We start from the raw sequence: 23,612 nt of genomic DNA on the forward strand, positions 1-23,612 counted from the left end.
TACCTATTGTACTTGTGTTAACTTTTTACTCCCTCATCCCTGCTTATGATCATTGTGGCCTCGCTATAGCAAACCTCTCTCCCCTTCCCCCTGCACCTCTGGTGGTGTGGCTTCTGGGGGCCATTCTGTATGGACATGAGAGCAAGGAAGCAAGTTGCATATGCCTACACCTGTCACTTTTTCGTAACAACCTTCCCATCACACTTTCGCAAAATCATGCTAATGGTGAAATTGCTACCCATAAAAGCTGTTTAGGTGATGTGATATCTGGCTCACTGGCACTTAAGAGCTATATCTTTTCAGAAAACATACAGTGCAGTCTACAGGGAAAGGCCAATATTCCATTCTTTGTGCTTTAGTATCTGAGGGAAAAGCTCTTGGGGATGGAGCAAAGACCCCTTCACTTGGGTACTTTGATAGATTTTCTGAGGTGATTGCTATAAGGAATGTCAGTTGTGAGAAAAATAGCAGATGCTTTATAAATAGCTAAGTGATTTAGTCAGCGCTAGAAATATCAAGTTAAAATTCTATTAACCCACTAGCTGTAATCTACAAGGTCTCTGGACAACATATCTGATAAATCTAGTGCTGTATGGAGGGGAGAGGAGACTTGAAATAATCTTGAGTTAATACTTCCCAAAACTGAAACATTTACTTGGAGATAGGTAAATTCAACCCTTAGTGAGTCTTGGAAATAAACCCTGATTTTCTCACAAGGCAAACGTATCATCCAGGTCCTGTGATATTTTTCACAAGGTAGAGGCATCTTTGGAGTTCATCAAGAATTCTGCTAGATATTGCAAGCAATGGTGTGGCAGTAAGCTTAGAGTTTCAGGTTCCAACCTCTCATATTGTACCTCAGGAGATTCTGGTGCAATAGGGCTTGGAATGGGGCTGCCCATAGTTAGGGAAGTCCAAGGTTCTGACATCACTTTCTTTTCTGGGATGGGAACCATAGCTTCTGAGTCACTCTGGTGTGATTAAAAGTCATTGATGCATTGTGCCTTATTTTTCTGGGCTATTTTTACTAATAATGGAAAAGGATGTATTTAATATTTGTGTTCCTGAGTGAAATATACAGTTTTTTTCATGCTTGCAGATGCCTGTAAGACAGGTAGTTGTAAATGTCTTAGTGAGAATTCTTTTTGATCAGATGAGCTGCTGATTGGCTTAGTCAGTCCACAGGTATGTTCCACTCCGGGTGGGTGGGTGGAAAACTCATGAGGAATTCAGCTTCTGAAGTGTGAAAGACTTTTGACTTTTTGCTCTGGGCTGCTGCCCTGCTGGTTACTATATGCAAAGTTGGTGTTGTGGTTTTTTCTTTGTACAGGTTGGAGATATCTAGTATTGTAAGAAGATGGGCTCTGATGGTAGTCTCAACCACCTGCAACTTCAGAATGCCTGCGTTTTGAGTTTCTCTCCAAACACACGCACAGTCCCAAAACTGTTTGAGCTTTCCAGCCAAGCGAGGTGGACATTCTTGGTGACTTGTTTGAATGGTGGTCCGATAGATATTTTCCCTGATTTCTGTAAGAGATCCACCATTGCAGAGATTTTTGTACTGAGCGTGGAAGGACCTGTTGCTTGTCAGAGCTATCATATAGCAACAAAAAAAAAGGGGGCCTACGGTATATTTGGGAATGATTTAAAATTTGCTTAATATAACCTTCTGTGAAGGTCTCTGTGCATTCCTGTGTGTGGATATATGCCTTGAAAAGCCATGCCCATTGGAAGGTAGGGTGCATCCTACTAAGGGAGTGCACTCTCTCAACTGCTTCAGTTCCTTTGCTGGGATCACGGAGAGAAAATGGAACTTGCTTTTGTGTCTTCAGGACTAGCCTTACTCTTTGCTTATCTTGAGATCTTGTTGTAAATAGTCTACAGTATTATACAGTAGTATTTGGGAAGCCCTTGGCTTCTTACTGGGACTACTAATGGCTGAAAGCCTATGCTGTCGCATAGTCATAAAGTCATGTATTAAATTAAATACATGACTTTATGAATTAAAAATCCAAGAATAGGGGCTCGTTTCCATGCACTATGTTGTGGTAAGCAGGGTTGCTGTTTATATATGTTCCCCAAAGTTTGTGAGTTGAGTGATGATATAAACAAAAAGTGCGTTCAACCATGCTTTTAGCCATTTCCATTGCTTCACACTGACTCAACAGTCATTCTAGGCTTCAGAGTGACACAGTGATAATCCTGGAATCTTGTTAGACAGATGTCAGGTCCTGAGCCTGTAAGGGCTTAAAGAAATGTGCTCCTCTTCTTGCTTGCTGATCATACCAGAGATGAATGCCCACATTCAGTGCCTTCTGTCTGCAGAAAAGGAGAGTTATATCAACAAAAGTTTCATTTCACCTTGTTTGGCACAGAGGGCTGAAAGCTGGAGGCATTTGACAGGATAACCCACTCATATGATTTACTCGAACTTCAGACAGCCAGTTATCAGGTCATTATGTGTCCCTACAGTTAAGCTCTGTGGGATGCTGTGTGTCCTGTTTTGGATCCCTTGCAATAGAAACAGAAGGAAGTGGCCAAGATGCTGGTCACTAAGTGTCATGCTCTTTTGGCATTTTGAGGACAAAACATGATTCTTAGGAAACCAGTGCAAGTCCAATAGTCAACACTCACTTTTTCTTATCCTACCATCTCTGGGTTTTTAAAGGGGATGATAAATGGTCCACACATTAAGAAGCCCTGCTTTATGAGATTTAAACCTTGTGTTGAAGAAGCATATGGGTTCTCCTTATAAGCTTCTTACTTCCTCTGTCATTTATCAATCAAAACTGCTTTCCTGATAGTTATCACATATGCTGAGAGGGTGAGTGAGCTCAGTGCTTAGATAGCCATTCCACATTACACTGTGGGCCATAGTGAGAATCACCATGAGGGTCCATTTACCTTATGCCTAAGGTGGTGTCATATTTTCATCTATTTCAATGCATTTCCCCATCCTATGTCTCTCCCAAGTCCTCACTCTCATCCAAGGGAACTTCCTCTCTGTGCCATAGATGTAAAAAGGTCACTCTTTACCTGCAAAAGACCAAGTCCTTTTGAAAATCTAATAGGTTATTTGTAGCCTATTGGGAGAGTGTCAGGAAGAACCCATTACCAAACAAACTTTCACTCTGGATTAGTAGATGCATAGAATATTGCTGCACTTTGGCTTGGAAGCCACTATTCCCTAGTTTAAAGACCCAATCCATGAGAGCTACCGCAGCTTCAGTGCTGAGCCTTAGACATGTTCCCGTGGTAGAGAGATGCAGAGCAGCAACTTGCAGTTCAGTACAGAAGTTCACCAAGTACTTCTTTTTGGAGTTGGCTTTGTGCTTCAATGCCCAGTTTGTTAGAACAGTGCTGCAATCTAGGTTTAGCTAAGAACTTGTCCATCCTCCTCCTGGTGGAATATTATTTGCTAGTCTCCCACAAGTAGGAAATGTATAGAAGTTGTTTGAAGAAGAGAGATTACTTTCCAGTGACTGTTGTCCACGCTACCCACCCACCTTTCCCTCTACCTCAGTTCTGTATAACATCAAGTGTGTAGTTTCAGAAAAAACTGAGGGTAAAGCTGGAAAGGGGTGCATGCCTAATATAGAGAAAGGTGATGATATCATTCTTCTGACCTAAGGATGTGGCTTTTTCAAAGCATTTCTGCAGCTGAGCCTCAGGGGCACCTTATTCCTCTAGTGCGAATACATGAGTGCCATTCTTGAAGAACATCAGTTACTGATAAGTAACCTCTCTTAAAAACAGTGTATATTATTAGGTTCTGTTGGACTGGATTTTATTAAGTGATTGTTAAGGAGATATGAGACCTTTCATCATTCAATCTGGCCCAGGTAAAGACTGCAAAGCTATATAATGTGACAGTACTTCAGCTTGTTTAGGGTTCAGTTTTGATTATCGATTAACAAAACATCTCATAACTCCTCTCAATCAATTTATTAAACATAGAAAAATCAGCAGAGAGTGGTTCAATACTTTACCAACTCTGGGGAGCAGGCTTGCAGCAATCACAGCTTACGTCTTTTGTCTGTCTGTTCCAAAGTGTTAGCCCAACTTGACTTACATTTATATTGTACTTGTTTGTGACAGAAAATCAATACACTTTGTTCCCTCTTTCTGATCTAGTTTCATACAGTGCCATGCTGGAGGTCAGTAGACCGTAGCGGACAGCTAATATTAGGCCTTAAAGATCTACGCTAACAGTACCTGGCAAACGGTTCATATTTGGCAAGCTTCAGTAGAACATACATTGTGTTTTTGACAATTCAGTAGAACATACACCTTGTTTCTAACAAAGCCTATGCATACCAAAAACAAAGGCTATATATAGTTTAATAATAATAATTCCCCAATAAAACTTGACATGAATATAAGGCATTCTGAAAATACAGTTGATAGTCATAGTCGGGCATGGAGAATTAAATGCTCTTTCTCACCTGTCTGATTTCTCCATGGCAGGGTAGGAGCATGTTGGCAGAGCTGTGTGAGGAGGCTTGCATTTCCTATGCTCTACCTGTTGTGTGACTTTGCATGCCAGGGCTGTCAGTCTAGCTCCTTTCATGATTGCTATATTTACATAAGTATATTTAAAACAACTAAGTCACGGAACTAGTAATCTTTCTCGGGGCGAGGAAGGAGGAGACAGGAAGCAGAGGTAAAGCTTTTGTGTGTCATAGGAGGGGAGTTGTGTGGTTAGATGCAGCAGACATCTCTTCCTCGTGGAGCAAGGATGAGAAGAGTAGCTCTGCAGAGAAATGGTAGAGTAGTGGGAGCAGAAATTGTTAAATAGGGGATAAAGATGTGCCATACTAAATGAATCTTGGCTTTGTGGTATTTTTCAGCACTGCTTAATAGACTTAGTCCTCTGGCAAGTAGGTAAAGGGTTGTTTTTACAAGCTCTCACTATTATGAATGGGTTAAGGGCTATCAAAATAAATTTTACCATGGATGTAAAAGTAATATGGACTAAATGTCTGACTACAGATCTCTTGCCACTCAGATGATGAACCATTACAAATCAGTGGGTTTTTTTAAGTAAAAAATAATCTTTAAAACAAGTAAATTAAGGCTGCCTGAGACCAAAAGTCAAACTAAAAGCCACACATTCATTATCTAGTGTTTGATTTGTTAATGTGTACCAAGGACTAACTTTCTCTTTTTTCTTTTTCCTTTATAGCATAAGCAGCACTATAATGGACGTAGACAGCACGATTTCCAGTGGACGTTCGACTCCAGTTATGATGAACGGTCAAGGAGTTACTGCTTCATCAGCAAAAAGTATTGCTTATAACTGTTGTTGGGACCAGTGCCATGCTTGCTTCAACTCCAGCCCGGATCTGGCAGATCACATTCGCTCCATACATGTAGATGGTCAGCGAGGAGGGGTTGGTTTTATTTCTTCTTTGCTGTCCTCTTTCAATATGTAATACTATTTTGTAGTTCTTTCATGAAGTTAATGTCAGCAGTTCTGTGTTTTCAAATAACTTTAAAGTAGCTACCTGTGTTTGTTGAATGATGAATTAGATGCCAGTTATTGCAGCTTTATTTGAAATTGTTGCACGCTGGTGTATGTCATTACAAATTTCTTTGAGTAGATAAAATAGCTTGTGTTAGGAAATGCAGCATCTGAAGGTAATGGGGTGCTGGATGATTTATAGTAGCCATTCTGCCTAGGACTTTATTTTTAAAAAAAAAAAAAAAGTCTAAAGATAGACTCTTATGTAAATCTGACCTGATATTCAAAAATTACGAGCTCCAAATTTTAAATCAAATTCAGAAAAAATATTTTAAATTTGTGTATGTAATAGATTTTTTTCCCACAGCAGTTTGGCCATAAGGGCATTGTCACAGATACAAAAGAAGATAAAATATGTATGTTGCGTTTGAATTAGGTTATTGTGGTTACCTTAATATTTAATCTCTTTCTTGACTTTCTTTAAATGATTTTTTTTTTTTTTTTTTTAAAGCTTTTGTATAAACGTTTTATTCCTGCACCCGTTTCCAGTTGCAAGTTGGAGTTGCCATTATGTGGCTTTAAAATTGAATAGTTATTTTTTGGTGAAAGAGACAAGCTTTCAAGCTTACATAGTGCTCTTCTTCAGGAAAAGATTTAAAAAAAAATTGTCCATAGAAGCGCTGGTTTATTTGGATGCTGAAGCTATTAGTATCTCTTTTAATTACCTATAGTTGTAGCTTGTTCTCTTGAAACTGCAGGATCTCATAGTTATAAGAGTATTTGTAGTTTCCGTGACAGGTCTGTCTCTACAAGATGTGCCCTCAGAATATTTTGTGCTTTTGTGTTTTTGTATCTTTCACAAAAATAGGTGTGTGTACACCACCTGCTGGTGAGGTGCTTGAACAGCTCATGGCTTTTTTGTGGAGTGTTCAAACCCACTCATGCACGAGTGTATCTTGTAGAGAACAAGAATTATCGGCAAGGGAAGAATGAGGCACATTCAACATAGTATGATTAAATGTAGAGGCTGCATTTTTTTAAAAGAACTAATACCCAACTGGGGTGACCACCACAGACTACAAGCAGGACTTTTCCATTGTGGGCCCCAAATGACACCAATGGCTGTGGGTACTGTAAACCTCAGGGTGAGTGTGAAGGCCATCCTTCCTCTACACCTTCAGGCCTGTTAAAGGACTCTATTGGGAGCTAGAATCCCATCCCACTCTCTTTCTTCAGGTCGGAAAGAAAATATGAGGGAATCCATAAGGTGCAATGGACAGAGGCATACCCGCCCATAGTGAGCTGCTGCGTGCCTCGGACCAGTGCACATGCAGCACATTGTGTTACATGGACGTCAGTCAAACTCTTTCTAACCCATTAGTCACACAAAGTTGGAACAATTATAATTGAAGCACCCAAAAACAGATGTCCAGCATGCCAGATGTAAAATGGATACCCATATGGCACTTTGACAGTTTTGCCATTGGGTAAAAATCCCTTCCAGACCCCAAATGTGATAGCCTAGCGCTTGCCATCAAAGGCAATCCAACATACTAGTTTAAGGATGGGGCTGAAACAGGGAGCCCAAAGTGGCTGTTTGCCCATGCAGCAAACCATAGCAGCCTCCTTCCTCTGCTAGGCAGGAGCCAGTCATCCTGTCGCATTACCACCTGCACCATCCAGTGGTGGTAGCGGTGAGCGAGAGAGGCTCCAGAACCAGAATGCAGCATGCAATACACTTCCTTCCCTCCAGCACAAGGAAAGGGTGAAGGGGAAGAGGAAGCAGCCACCTTTTCTCCTACATTATACAGGAAAAGGAGAGAGGGAAGCAGCAGCAGCACATGGAACATAGCCTTAGTTGTTCCTGGTTGAGATTTCATCTTTCCTCCACCCTATTCCGTCTCAGTATTCCCTGCCCCATCAAAGCTTCTAATGAGGTGATCATTTTCTTTTTACTCATGGACATGAAATTAGTAAATACCTTGGATAATTAATTGAAAGAGATTAAATCAATTTAAAGACACTTCTGTATAATAATTTTTTATTTCATCATTTTGCAGTTAATAACGTTTGGAAAGAGTAGGAAAGCATCAAAAATGTAAAATCACAGAAATTGGCCTGGGAGATTGGAGGTGGATGTATACACTAAATTATTTGTAACTCTTTAAACCCCCAAAATATGAAGTTGATGGTGTCCATTTAATGCACCACTTTTACTTTTTCATCTGCTTAGGTTTCTGCTCCAAAGCCCAGAGAACTGGGACTTTTTTTTAAAACAAAGCAACTGTGTAGGGGAAGGTTGAGCAAAAAATTACAGAAGGAATTGTTTCAAGGTGATTGTATATATGATATATGTTGACAGCCAAATTTAGGGTCTCTGTAGGTAACGATTAAAGACAGTAACCTAAAATTCAGCAGCTCTGTATTTGGAAAATGAATATGTATTAAAACATGCTTTTTAAAATTACTTCTATGTGGCTGCTTGTGGCATCGGTTAATCTTTGGAATATGATGGATAACAAAAGCCTAGTTAAAGCTCATTTTGGAGAGTCGTGTAGGGTTTTTTTTTTAAGAGGGGGTTTGTTTTGTTTTTGTTTGTTTGTTTTTTTGATTTTGTCCTGAGCATTTTGAACCCATGGGAGAATGTGGAGAGAACTCAGGGAAAATATAAGTTGGAGTTTTATGGAAGGAAAGAAATGGACATAGAAATAATTGGCACCTTAGAAGGAGAATTAATCCACATGTATATCTAGAAACAAATTCCTTTTTCTTCATTATCCGAAAGCAATTAGATTCCATGGTGATAGATGCCATAGAAAAACACAACACCCTAAGGTGGGGGGAAAAAAATCATACGAGGCAAGGACAACTTTTCCATCCTACAGTAAAAATGTCTGCATGTATGCGGTAATGGGAATGATGTGCATAGGTGGTTTAGTTTGGAGCATCCAAAAATTAATTAATGTTGGACAATTATTTAAATACTTTTTAATACCTTGAAACGAAGTTTTAACTTTTTCCACTTGTATACAAGAAATGGACTGCTGCTTGTATATGAGAATAAACCATTTTGTCCTTCCCTCTTATGAGAAGAATGCAAAGGAAGGCAGTTAGTTTGGATCTTTCTTTTTCTTTTTTAGTGTAAGTATTAATCATTAGAGGACTTCAAGGTTTGGAAAATATCTGTTGGTGCAGCTCCTGAATTTATTTATAGGGGGGAAGCACTTGGGCACTAAAACTTTGTTCCAGAGAACTACGATCATGAATACATGTGGGCCTTATTTCTTTCCCAAAATTCTAGACAAGTTGTTACAAGAAAACACATAATTCTTACTATTCAGGGTCTAAACACTTTTTGTGTATCCTTTGAACTACCATGTTTTGTATTCATAACATAATCAAATAATACCCTTTTAGACTTCTATAAGAATTAATGACATATTTTTCCTTTATTAGGTATTTGTTTGCTTGTGGAAAGGTTGCAAAGTATATAATACACCTTCAACAAGTCAAAGTTGGTTACAGAGGCATATGCTGACACACAGTGGGGACAAACCTTTCAAGGTAAGCTTTATTATAAGAAATAATGTTCTGTATGATGAAAAAGATAAACAATTTTACTTACGTCTGGACTACATTATTAATACATGTTAACACAGCAGGATTTTCTAAAAGTATCAAGAAAGGCAAACTTTGAACAGTTGCACTTCATTAATCATTTATATTATGATAGCACCAGAAGGATCCCATCACTGTACAAACACAGATGAAGACACAATCCCTGCCCCAGTGAACTTGTACAGTTGTTCCCCATGCCTTTGTCAGAAATGGTATGGAAGTCTTAAATTTAACTGTCTTTCCTGAAGCTCAGCTTCCAGTTTAACCTATCTGTTTACACCAAAAACAGGTGGAAGCATGACTTTTGTTTTAAACTTCCACTCTTGTTGAGTAAAAAAGCATGTGAATCCTGCATCTAGATGAAAGCTATTTTTAGAAACAAAATTTAGTTGAAACCCAGTGAATAATATTTATGATCAACATATTTCTTCTTAATGTAAGGAAATACGAGTCAGGAATAGAGGTCCATGTAGCTGACTATATTTCTTGCATAGCATTTTCTAACTTTCTCTCTCTCTCTCTTTCTCCCTCCCTAATCTGTACCTGTGATTCTAGGTATAGTAGTGTTTATCATTCCCATATCCACCTATCCGTTATTAATGGGTTGCTTCATCCTCTTATGGATACAGTGGGGCAGTTCATAGCTGTCAATCCTGGATCACTTGATGGTAAGTCCCACCCATGCTATTTCCAGTCTGAAGTTCTCCCTCCATGCAGGGTTCATCATTTTGATGAAACATCAATTTGGAGTTTTCTTCCTCTTTGATAACTTACTTAGGTAGTATTTTTTTCCTTCTCTAAAAACTAGCACTATTTTTTTTCCTAGCTACTCTATTCTGTTTTCTTTTTAAGTCATTTATATTTCTCAAATAGAATTTTTTTTGTTGTAATGACCTCTGCCAGAAGTTATTTCTCGGCAGAGCTCATATTTGCATAATGGCAGAAAAAGAGAAGCTACATTCAAAGTCTGGGATGAAAAAATGCAATGCATCTCTCCAATCTTGTATGAGATCTAAAGTGTCACTTTTCATCCCAAATATAATCGGAGGATTTCTGACTCAGAGGATAAATGACACGGGGCAATTCATTGCCACTCCTCAAGCTTATTCAGAGGACTCAAATTGGCATGGAGGTGATGGCTCCTACTTTTAGAAGTTCAATAGATGGGTCAGAGATCCTTAACAACTGCAGATATGATTATTCCAGTAACTGATCCAGCTCTAAATGCTAGTCCTGGAAACAATTTTGAAAGTGAATGATCAGATGAAACTTCTCCTTTAATTCCCTCTCACTTTGAGACTTAAAATGAGAATTTTTCTGTATTATAAATGGAGGCAACTGGTGGTCATTGTTCGAAAGATCATCTCTTCCTATAGCTTTCTGGTAGCATGTGGGCTTGTATTGGGCCTAATTCTGACTAATTCTGCCCGAATAGTCCTTATGCAGCAGTTAGAGATATCAGATTTTTTCATCATCAGTCTGCTCAGACCAACAGGATTGTTCCTGTCAGAGTTTTTGTATAGTGTAAAGAGTAAAAAGCAATAGGCATTCAACCAGGGCATTACTCTAAATCAAGGGAAGGTTAGCCCATGAAAGATTAGGTAAAAGAGAATTCAATTTTAGGGACATTTGCCTTTGAAAATGTCGGCTTTAAAGGGGAGTACATACAACAAAATATGATGAAGTACTTCATCTTCAGTGATAATTGCCAGAGTTAGTTACCTAGCAAAAGACAGAAGCTTCTGTAAAGATCCCAGCCACGGTGGACTCCAGCTTTTAGGTTAATGTGTTTGCACGTAGGCCTGGTGAGAACTCATACAGCTAAAGTTCCAAGCAATTTGTCCTAGATGCAGGCATCTTATATTACATGTGCTGATATTGCTAACCTGTTCCCAGTATTTTCTGGCAAAAGTTGAGGAAAGAACTCTTTAAGGACTACAATTTAGTAGTGCTCATTCAATCTGAGAAATTTCAACATTTCTTCCTATTGTCCTCTAATTTTTTGTGTCTCTGGTGTATTTTCCTTAAACTGTAATTTTTTAAAAACACCTCCTCTGGTGACTTTGACTCTGAGGGAAGTTTGCTACTCCTGTGGGACTTACTGCCTCTCCCCCCCCCGCCCCCCCCTTTTTTTTGTTCCCTTCAGAGACACTAGCACCAAATGTAGGTATCAGAACTCAGACTGAATTAATCAAAGCACCTATGTGCCATGATTTCCAGGTATTGGGACATAGACTGCTCCAATATAGTGGCGACAGAGTCATTACAGTCTGTACTTGGATGGAGAATATGCTATGGTCAATGCCAAGACTGATTGAACTAACAGTATGAGTGCTCTCCTCTGACCTGCTGCACTGGATGCTCTTTATTCAGGGTTTACCAGACCGCAATACTGATGGCTTACTTTGGTAATCACCTGTCTTTCATTTGGCAAATGCCATTTTGAGCAGTGGAAAAGAGTTTACACCTTCTGTCCTTCAAGAGCATGATTAGTGATGGAGTGCATTCAGACTTCAGGTGCAGTTATCCTTTGCAGGTTGTTTGGCAGAAGGGGTAGCTAGCATTGAGGGATCCAGACACACATGGCTGTGATTATCTGGCCTTCATATAGTATTCACTTGAGGACCTACCATATCACAAGAAAATCTCTTTGACGAAAAGGTGGAGGCTAGCCTAACTAAGGCCAAAGAGAATCCATATCCCCCAGTTTCAAGTATATTATCCATTCATCATCCTTCATCTACATCAGAAAAAAGTTTTTTCAAGAGGCTGCCTTATACTTCTGGGTCTGAATTCATGAGTTCTCAAAGTCAAATTGCTCAGCTTCATAGCAGAAGCCAAAGTAGTCTGAGTCCTCTCTACACTTTGCACACTCCGCAACTCCTACTTTCAGCGAAGCCCTGTGTTTGCTACAAGTCAGAGCATAGCTAACCCTAGTCATTATTTGCTTCTCAGAATCTTCTTGTCAGGTAGCCTGGTATGTCAAAGAAATTCCTTCAAATTATCCCCTTTGAGAATGCATTTGAGCTCAGTCATATCAGCAAGAGACATTGCAGGACATCTGAACTCATCAAACCTGAGACACCTGGTGAAAGTTGGGAATGGTTTTAATTTCAAGGAGGACTTTCTGAAACTCAGAAAGCAGAAGAACTCAATCCTAACCTGAATTTCTGGGAAGCCAAACTTCACCCAATAAAGGAAAATTTCATAATGTCTCTGGATGCTAGTCACTAGTGTTCATGATTAACTACCCAACGTTCTGTTTTGTCCCCACAAAGTACATAGAAGTACATAGAAGTCCTACTAGACGTGATTCACCTCAAAGCTTTCTTGCCTCAGGATGGGATCCAGGACACTGTGGATTTAGCAGGCAGGATTTGCCAGAGTAGGCGTCAACAGGAGCTGTGCCAGTGCTGAAGATCAAAACCATGTATGGATTAGTCATGACACATCTGTATACTGCGAGACTATTCATGTGGGCACAGAGCCTTGTTTGGCATTCAGGAAATGGACAGCTTCCTAGGTGGCAGATCAAGGGTCAGACTGCAATTAGGAATGGACTTCATATTCCCCTGATCTCCAGTTACTCCACAGGTATTGTGAACCCATGAAGAAAGGCTGCACAGTTCAAATATGTGGTCTCTCTTTGGGTATTGTAGCAGTTTCATATTAATGTTAATGGAGATGAGGGCTGCTGGAAAGCCCAGTGGACTTTCAGCGAACTGAAATTCAGGCCGCTCTGTTTCAGATAAGTGCTAAGACAGAAGAAGAATCTCACTTTCGGTATTAGGAAGCCTTGCAAATGTAGGATTGGGCTGTATCCTATAGGACAATCCTAGTGGCCATTTACCTAGCACCAAAGGAAAACAAGATTGCAGACATGCTTAGTAAGTGGGCAATGGACGTACATGAATGATACCAAAATTAAGTGATAGTGGAGGAGAGCTTTTTTGGGGGTGGCAAACACCAGGGAGATCTATTAGGAAATCTCCTGAATAATGCGCTACCGTTTTTCTGCATAAGACTTTAGGAAGAAATGCATTTCCATAGACTTTTGTCATAGCAAAGGTTCTGACCAAACTCAAGAGATTGAGTGCTTCAACTAACCCCCTAATGGTCTGGTTTAATGTGGTTCTCAACCCTGTTAATTATAGTGGTGGCTAATCCCATCAGTATGAGAATTTGGTCATATAGAACTTGGGCATTTTTGTACATCCCACCTCAGAATCTCTCTACCTGTTGGCCATGGGTCTTATGATATAAGAACTAAGTATTATTATGGTAGAAAGCAAGAAATTGTGTCTCTGAGAATCCTGATTCAAATCCTTTTAGCTCTCTGAAAGCATCTTCCTGAAAGATAAAAAAAAAAAATTACACGTTGAAGGATAAGGGTATTGTGGAACTGCTAACTGATTTTTGTATCAGTCTTCACTACAGAAAATATTGTATGGGATGCAAGGAGCCTTTCCCTGGACCTTCTCATTTTAATAATAAAACTAAGGCATTGTCAGAAATTGAGGTGACAAAAAGACTTGCTGGAACAAGTAAAACACTGCAGTTTAGAAAGACCTAATTTTACACATCCAAAGAAGTAGTAGTAGTTACAAACAAAAATGATGTCTTGTTAAAATTGCATGGGCTCCTATAGTTGGACTGGGTGGGTAATCAGTATTCTGGTTATCTTTATAAAAGGCATTAGGGTTGACCCTGGGAATTAGATTTTGGAACTTTTCTTCAAGTCCAGGAAAATTAGTTGAAAAGAATCAGAGAATTATAAAATGTCTAGATGAATGTATGATAGTAGCAAACTACCATGATTTTTGTTTAAAAAAAAAAAAAATTGTGTGTAGTCTACTAAAATTAATTGAATGTGTCTATAAATGATTTAAAAAACTAATAGCTGTAAGTTATCTGGAATTTTCAAAAATCCTTAAATTCAGTCACTTTGGAAACTAATGTGGAGTAAGAAGCAAAGTTTTATCTTGTATTTAAAAACTGGTTAGGAGAATACAAGGAACTGAAAAAATGATCCATTCTCAATTTAGCAAAAGATTAAATTGGAAGACTGAGGAACTTCAGAGGAGCAGATCAGAGTTAAGCCATGTGTCTTGTTGACAAATGTAAGATAACGCACACTGAAAGGAATAGTTTGAACTAATCATGCACATTTTTGGATTGTAAATTAGCAATAGAGTTGTCAGGAAAAAGAAATGGACATCTTTGTATGTATACACTGCATGCTAAGCTTCTGCTCTGACTTAGGTTTGAGCCCAAGCCCCCCCATCCTTCCATACACATCAGTTTGACTCGGGATCAGCAAGCACTCGGGATCCTTCTGGTGCTGCTGGTGGGTTAGAACCCAACTCCCTTGTCAATTTGCAATGTGGACTCAGTTCAAGCTGCAGATCCCAGTCAGAAGGTCTGTGTAGTGCAGTATGGATGCATTAGCACAACTGAGATACCTGGGTCCAGCAATTGTAAACCCAGCTTTACAATGCAGTGTGCACACTCAAATGCACAGACTTGAAAATAGAGTCAACAAGTGTAGGTCCCTATACCTGTGTTTGCAGTATAGACATCCATTGTGGATAGCGCCGTGAAAATCTCTACTTGTGCAGCAGTGCTCAAAACAAAGCAAACAATATGAGGATTTATAAAGAATGGGAAAGAAGAAAATAATGAAACTATGACAGTATATATATATATATATATATATATATATATATATATATATATATATATCAATGGTACCTGGAATTCACCTGGAAAACTGTTCAATTCTGGTCAGTCTGTTTCAAAAAAGGTAAAGTAAAAAAGAGGGGAGAAGAGCAACTAAGGATTTCTTATGTGGAAAGGGTGAAATGACTGTTTGGGGAGGAGACTAATAAAGTGTAAAGAGAGTAAATTGGGTACTTTCTCATAGTGCAAGAAAAAGATATGTTAATTAAATTGAAAGATAACCAGTTTTAAAGTCTTGGGGGAGGGGAGTTGTAATCCAACTCCTAAAAAAATTTAGCCTGGAATTTATTGCAATAAATGTCACTGAGGCATACAGTTGTTTTGGATTAGAAAAGGTTTCAGCATTTATGTGATTAATGAGAACATGGACAATTAATTATACATTAAATAGGATTAATATACATATTTGTAGGAAGCATGTAAACCCTCATGCCAGTCACTGAAGGTGTGTCTGCTCTGCAATAGGGAGGCATGCTTAAGACAGCTTTGATGGAGCTATTTCATTAAAAATAGCAACATAGCCACGATGGCATGGGCTAGCCACCTGAGTGCAGTCTTGCTCAGGACTGTGGATATGTACTTGAGTGTCTATCTTACATGTAACTGTTGTTCCCTAAATATACACTGTACATTTTAATAAATTCTTATTAGTACATCACTTTTCCTACAGAGCTGAGGGTTAGGTAATTTATGGGTATTTCTCTCCCTTAATTGATGATGATTCTGAAAGTATTTTGCCCCCCATAAGAAGGAATTGTTGGATGACTGGCCAGCTATCTACATCATGAATAGCATGAGATGTTCTTTTGAGTCATGTGACTTAGAACTTTTGGGCTGTGGCTGTCCAAATACATATAGACCCAACGGTGGTAATTTGCTGAAATAGTTCTCTTCAGAGAACACTATAATCGCAGATAACTGATTACCTTTTCTAGAAAAGAGGATGTCTCCCTTATACTTCCTTAAACTGTCCTATTATTTGCTTATCACAGACATGATTAATATTGAACTTTTAATGATCTCAGCCACCCTGATGGTTCCCCACAATTGAATGTAGTGCTTATGAGATGGACTTGCAGTGGCCCTTATTATGTCGTATCTTGATAAAGCAAACATAGATGGGAAGTTACCTGGTTAAGATGTTAGATGTACTAAACAGACTCTTCAAAAACAGTTCTCTCAGCAAAGTCAACAGGAACTTGACATATGCTGAAAGGATTTATATGCTTGAGAGAAGTGATGGGTTCAAGGCAAAATGCAACAATTAATTATTGATCCAGAAATAATTCAGTGAGATTTAATCTGGGAAATTGTAACCCTGGATAGAAACATCTCTGTATGCAAGACTCTACATTGAGGACATTGTAGCTGTTTCTTCCCAGATAAAATGATTCCTGTGGGTGTGTTCCTATTCTCTTATATCTCTCTTGCAGGGTTTGCTTCTACAGTCACTAGTACTTAAAGTAATAACTGGTTCCAACATGAACACTTGTCAGAGGCTCTGGTATGGGAGCCCTGGTCAATAGTAAAAGAGAGAGCATTAAATAACTGAGAGTTCATGCTAGCGCCAGTCACTTCGAGAACTCATTAAGGGATGAGCACATGTGGTATGCATGACGGTGGAATGACAGTTGCATAACCCAGCAAACAGAATCAGGAAGCTCCGGTCTTTATTTTGAATTCTGCCAGTTATTCTTCTGGCAAAGTATTCTCTCTCCATCAGAGTGCTGCACATGAAGAATGTATAAAATATAAAGGCAGATTGCTTAAGCAGACAGATAATTTAGCAATAATAGTGTTCAAATCTGCAAGGTTTATGCAGATGACAGATGTTTGAAACACCACGATTGGATTTATTTGCAAATTTCACATTGATTTCTGTCAAAAAGAGACAATTTCTTTGAATCTAACAGAAATACAAAAGCAACATAACTTCTTTTCAGACCATGTCCCAGTGATTAGAGTCTATCTTCTTTATTTGTCAGTCCCATCAAATTTAAATGATGACCAACATGTCAGCTTTTTAGTAGCTAAAACATGTAGGTAGTGTTCTATGTTTTCATCTTCCAGAATTGAGTACATTAATACTGAAGGATTTTCAGAAGTGCTTAGCTTTAGCTTAACTCTGCACCCATTGAAGTTAAAATCTGGTAGCATTGAAAGTTTCTAAAATTCCCACTGAAAGCAGCATAGGTGTTGTGTCACTTCTTATTAAATCCTAAAGTAATTCTGTCTTTTCTAAATAAATACCAGGACTAAACTTAGTTTGGTTTTAAAATTTGGAGCGAATTTTTTTTTAAAACCTGACCATAGAAATTAAGATCTGGCTAAACCGCATAAAAATAAAAGCTCTGGTGTGCAAAGAGAACTTTTTATTTCTGACAAAGGGTATTATTTGAATCTGTAGGGGAATATTAAAAGTTATATTTTACAGATAACTGCTAAATTTTATACTCCTATCCACATGTTGCTAGATATTAGAGGGCATCACATTTTGTTGGTCCACAGTAAATTGAGACGTTCTGAAAGAGGGAACCAGAACTGCATGTTTGACATAGGATCGAACTTGTGAGGTTGATTTTATCTATTAAATTGGCATTATTATGAAGGATGAAAAGTGCATGTTTTATCCAAAAACAAATTGCATAGTGAAAGCTTTTAAAGCTATCATTTTAGTGGATCAGGTGCTGGAATATTTACAAAAGCTACCTATGGGTTAAAATCATTATTTAATTTATTAATGAGAAGAACTGTGTGGTCAGAAAGAGTCTGGATTTCCTAAGAGAAATCTAAGGTAGAGTTTGTATAGATATATCCTTTCTTACATAGCACAAGCTATGATTCCAAAATAGCATTTATATTTAAAAGGGATTATAGCAAATATTCTGTTTTATTTCTTTACTACCCATTTCTTGCTTTTCCCTGCTTATTCTGTAAATTAAATTCAAAGTTCATCACTGCCCATTAGTAATGGTGGGTATGGGTACACTGGAGAAATTAAACTTCTTACATGTTAACTTATTTTCTCTTGAAGTAACATATCCACCAATCCGGACCCACCCTTTGGTATTAATAAACAAAACCAAAAAAACTTCATGATCTGAGAGAGAGAGAGAGAGAGGGGGGTTTAAAGTTGTGTAATAGCTGAGTTTGATTTAATTAGAGGTCTTCTAAAGCTGTATAAGTATTTGGTGGGCAGCTGATTGGATGGGATTTAAAGTCCAGAGATCCTGAACTGACAGCCTGAACTGCTCCTATATCTTTGGAGAGGAAGAGACATAACCCATTAGTAACGGATTGCTGGATATATTATTTTAGAGAAAAAAAGAAAAGAACAGGTAAGACATTTTTCTCTTCTATTTCTTCTTCATTACAAAGTATTCTGTGGTATACTACAGACTTCTTTTAATTAGCTGTAATAACCTAACCAGCTAGTGTCAAATTACATGGCACATGAAGACAAAGTAAAACAAATGGTCCTTATAAATAAATACTTTTGTATCTTGGTTACAGGCTAAATTACTTAACTTATAACCATTTTTGGGTGCTTTTTAGATGTAAACTGCGCTTACTTGAGTATGTAAGTATGCTGTGTCAGCAATGACCTGGAAAAGATCTGAGTTTTGGATAGAGCAAGAGAACTCAAGTGCTGATTTTTGTGGTGGAGCTCTTGAATATCTATGTACCATGCTGTCAGTGTGTGGTTGGAGAACAGGGAGGCTGTGACCAGCTGTGTAATCCACCCAAGCAGACTAGAAACACCACTGTGACTTATGAACCTGCCTTCCAGAAGCATGTCTGGTACGCATTTACCTGGCATATTTGTAGAGTGTGTTACCATTTCACTTTCATTTAATAAGTTTGTAATGTCATGCTTATAATATTCCATTTTTTCCCCTGGAACTGTTTTCTGAGCTGTAGCCCACATTGACAAGGGTGTGACTTTAAATTTTGCAAGGAATAATGGTTCTACTTCGGCTCTGGTTTTCCACTTTGCTCCAACCTTGTCAGAGCTAATGGAGTTAGGAAGATTTCTAAGTGTAACTTAAGAAGACTGTGTATCATAGCTTAAATAGAGAATTCTTTTTAAATAAAGACTAAATAATAAGAGAGCCACAAGTATTATTTTAATCACGTTCAATTTCCTTTTGTGAAACCACCTTGTCTTCATGTAGAAGTCAGCGGCTTCAGAACTACCAAAGAGACAAAATTTTTGTTTGAAATGATGCTTTCACATAGTTGTCTTCATCCTTCTCCTGGTTACAAGTTTGGTATATTTTTTACATGACTAAGCCACGATTGTTATTTAAGTCAGTATGAATTCAGAGTAATTCAAGTCACATTGGTGTGACTCCAAATTTACAGTTGTGTAAATGATAGTAGGATCCTGGACCACTGTGTTCGATTTGTCCACAGATGCACTTTTTAGTTGTTTTTACGTGATTCATAGGTTCCAAAGCCAGAAGAGACCATTTTGGTTATCTAGTCTGACCTTCTGTATAACGAGGATCTACAGAATTTTCCCTAAATAATTCCTAAAACATGTCTTATAGAAAAGTATCCAGTCTTGATTTAAAAATTGTCAGTGATGAAAAATCACCATGACCCTTAGTAAATTGTTCCAGTGGCTAATTACTCTGTGTTAAACATTTCTGCCCCAGTATCAGGTATTTGTCCCCCATGTAGATACGTAATCAAGTCACCCGATAGGTTGAGATCCTTGAGTCTGTCACTGGAAGGCATGTTTTCTAATCCTCTAATCATTCTTGTGGCTCTTCTCTCAACCATCTCCAAATTATCAAAATCCTTCTTGAATTGTGAGTACCAGAACCAGACACAGTATTTCAGTAGCAGTCATAACAGTACCCGATAGAGAAGTAAAATAAAATGTCTTCTTTCCTACTAGAAATTCCCCTGTTTATCCATCCCAGGATCATGTTATTCTCTTGGCCACAGCATAACTTTGGGACTGATTACACACCAGGACACCCAAATCTTTTTCAGAGTCACTATTTCCCAGGATAGAGTTGCCCATTGTGTAATGATGGCCTACATTCCCTATTCCTAGATGTATACGTTTACATTTAACTGTATTCAAACTCATACTGTTTACTTGCACCCTGTTTACCAAGTGATCTAGAGTTGAGTCAGTGACCTACCCTCTTCATTATTTACCATTCGCCCAATTTTTGTGTCATTTGCAATCTTTATCAGTGATGATTTTGTGTTTTCTTTCAACTCATTGATTATGTTAAATAGTGTAGGACCAAGGACCAATACCTGAAGGACCCAACTGGAAAAACACCCGCTCAATGACTATTCCCCCGCTTAGTTATATTTTGAGACCTATCAGTTAGCCAGTTGCTAATCCATTTGGTGTGAGTCATGATAATTTTGTACCATTCCAATTTTTTAATCAAAATGTTGTCTGGTATCAGGTCAAACACCTTACAAAAGTCTATATTACATCAATGCTATTACCTTTATCAACCGAACTTGTAATCCAATAAAAAAAATCAAATTAGTTTGACAGGATCTATTTTATTAATTACATTATCTCCCTTTAGTTCTTCATTAATCGAAGCTCTGTATCTGCTGCCCCAATGTTTTGCCCACGATTGATGTCCGATTGACAGGATTATAGTTACCCAGGTCATCCCTTTTACCATTTTAAAAAATTGGCACATTAGCTTTCTTCCAATCTTCTGAAACTTCCTCAGTGCTCCAAAACTTATTGCAATTTTAACAGTCCAGCGAGCTCCTCAGTCAGTTATTTTAAAACTCTTGGATGCAAGCTATTTTCTTCTTCAACACTTAACCAAGTGGTCAGTCATAGTTATCGTTTGCCATTTAGTCCATTCCTGTGTGGTCACAAGAGCTTGACCAGCCAAGAGTTCATCGGGGCAACAGCTGCACCTAGTTACCTGAGGTGAAGGAAGTTGCTGAGAGAGACTCAACGGCTTGGGCCGCATATCGTAAAGCCTGTATTGGTAGACCAGGAAAAGGTTTGTGTTACTGTGCCTCCATCTTATCCCAGTGGGACAAGGTATTCTCTGGGGCGGTCTTGCTTTTGCTTTTGGTTAAACAGGACCTGCTGATTTTAAAAATGTCTGACTTTAGTAGCTTCTGTTTAACATCCTCCAGAGATACTAGTGGAATGGAAAAAGTATTGTTATATGATAGACTATATCATCTATTTTTTTCCTCAGACAGAGCAAATATTTATTGAACACTTCTGCCTTTTCTGCATTATTGATAATTTTACTATTTCCATCTAGTAATTGACCACATAACTGTGTGCTATCATTTGTGTATGACTTGAGAGTTTTAAGGAAACACTGTTTGGAAACCTAGCATAAAAATGGTACACATCATATTAATATTCATTAGTATCCTGAAATTGAAAGTATTGTTAGGAATTAAGTATTTGCTTCCATGATGGACAGTGTTGCAGAGATTAAATGGTGTCTTAAAGTGTGTTTGTGTTTGTAGTTTTCACAGTGCAGTTTTCATTTTAGTTGATAGTATACTTATGATCAGAAGTGGAAAGTGGACCATGTGTTTTTCGATTCCTAGCTCTTAGTTGTTTAAAAATATTGAAAATAAATTTAAATTAATTATATGTGAAAGGAAACTTCCAAACTACATTTCATAACATTTCTAGTAGTAAGAGAAACTAAAAGAACACAGTGAACACACAAGTAAAAATACACAACTTCTAAAATGAAACTTACTTGCATAGCTTTTTATCTGGCTGTGCTCTCTAGTTCATCAGTGTTTAGAAAATTTTGCTTAAAATTTAATTATTAAATTAATCTCCATCTTAATGAATTCAGATGTATAATTTGCTCTGGTTTTGCTACATTATCCTGTACGATAGCATATAAAAGAGGATGCAGATTTGTCTTCAGCTTCTATTTTCACTGTCATAAAGTACAGTGCATCTTTTTTGTTACTTTTAAAGCTTTACGCTTACTGCATGACTGCAGGAATCCCAGTCCCTTTTTTAAAGGACTTTGCATTTGACTTCTCAAGTGAGAGAACGAGCTTGGCTGCTTTCTGTGGTGATCAAGGAAAGCCGTTTGCTGACCAGATTTCCTTCTGGGCCAGGGGAAACAACTAATTTTACTTCAGTTCTACTGTAGCCATAGCTCAATTGGGAAAGAGGGAGCAGAATATGCTAAGTGGTAGCCTTGGCTCCTCCATTCATTCAGCCCAATTCACAAGGTCTGTGTAGGTGAGGAAGAGGTTTGTGGTTTTATTCCGTGGTCTGCACATTGATGTCATTACTTGCACAGTTATAGCCTCCCTCACTCTTCAAACTGCTGTTGGATCTGCTACAATGCCTCACTATCAAAAGATAGATGAAACGGGCAATAAGAGGATGCAGGCCAAGCTCAAACAATGAAGTGATATTAGCGAGGGAGAGAGAGATAGGAGCATATTGTTTCATTTTCAGGCAGTGATATTTACACACACACACACACACACTCTCTCTCTCTCTCTCTCTCTCTCTCTCTCTCTCTCTCTCTCTCTCTCATCCCAGAACAAGCATTAGAATTAGAAACTTCTGTTTTCAGGTGTGTGGCCCTGGAGCAAAGATTGGCCCCTCCGATTAAAGTGAAATTAAAACATTTGTTAATGAACTAAAACTAAGACAAATATTGAATTTTGTGCATTGTTGAAAGATTGTTTTATAATTTACCATTTATTTAATAACTGTTATATATCACCAGATATGAGAACACTGACTATATCCTTAATTCTTGTGTTTATGATCAGAAGATTTCTTGGTCTTGTCTTTTGTTTTTCTGTTTTGTTTTCTGTCATTATCTTTTAATTAGCAAATATTTTGAGAAAATATGTAAAGTAACCATACTATTGCAAAATAACTCTGGGATACTTACAAATTTCAAACAAGTTTGATTATTATTACAGTATCTTTAATAAAAGATGCTTGTTTTTAAATCATATAGTGCTTCAGAGTAATTATTAAGCTCAAAAAGTACTTTTGAAAATTATTTCAAACTATGAATTGTCACAAGGAAAGGTAGAAGAGGTAGATATAAGGGAACATTATATTTTGCAGGTAAATAAGTTTGTAGAATAACTGCATAATAGAGCTAGTCTGTGAATGGAAAGGTTTGAGAAAGGGGTAAGTTTGAACTGGAAGGGGAAATCTCATTAAGGATGAGAGTGAATGGATCTGCTTCTTGCAGCAAGAGCTGTAGGTGCAGTATATAAGATTTTTCTCAGCTTTGAGAATGCTGTACAGCAGAGAAAAAAAGTGTTTTATTGGAAAAATATGTCACAGAAATTAGGATGGGAATTTGTATGAGTTTTTCTGTTCTTGCATAGAATTTCATGCTCTTTGAGAACTTGAATTGATTGCTTCTAATTTGCAGGAATTCAAGTCAGAAAAGGTAAACTAAAAAAATGTAAATGTTGAACAAATCAATTCTCTGCAGTCTCTCTGCGACCTTGAATGATTGCTACATGACATCCCCGATATTCTCTTTTCATTCTGTTTCTCTTTAGTGTGTGGTTGGTGGGTGTAATGCCAGCTTTGCGTCTCAGGGAGGGCTGGCTCGTCATGTGCCCACACACTTCAGCCAACAGAACTCTTCAAAAGTTACCAGCCAGCCAAAGGCCAAAGAGGAATCTCCTTCTAAAGCAGGAATGAACAAAAGAAGGAAGTTAAAGAACAAAAGACGACGCTCATTACGTAAGTGTGCGAGTTGTATGGATTTTTGATCTCCATTGACAGTATTATCTTCTTTTCCCCTTTTCC

At 38.1% G+C, this 23,612-nt stretch overlaps 1 protein-coding gene across 3 annotated transcripts in view; it reads left to right on the plus strand.

Moving 5' to 3' along the window:
• The window catches only part of AEBP2 (AE binding protein 2), a 90,941-nt gene that overhangs the window by 18,593 nt on the left and 48,736 nt on the right, over positions 1-23,612 (plus strand). For all 3 annotated transcript variants that reach the window (XM_067559177.1, XM_067559178.1, XM_067559179.1), the window contains exons 2-4: positions 5,186-5,393; positions 8,921-9,028; positions 23,360-23,546. In XM_067559177.1, the coding sequence (XP_067415278.1) occupies positions 5,186-5,393; positions 8,921-9,028; positions 23,360-23,546 (503 nt within the window). The remainder of the gene's footprint in view (positions 1-5,185; positions 5,394-8,920; positions 9,029-23,359; positions 23,547-23,612) is intronic.

The sequence above is a fragment of the Emydura macquarii genome, unplaced genomic scaffold (assembly GCF_026122565.2).
Source record: "Emydura macquarii macquarii isolate MOO-44397 ecotype Brisbane River unplaced genomic scaffold, CSIRO-AGI_Emac_v2 contig_2205, whole genome shotgun sequence".
In the NCBI taxonomy this organism is placed as follows: Eukaryota; Metazoa; Chordata; order Testudines; family Chelidae; genus Emydura; species Emydura macquarii.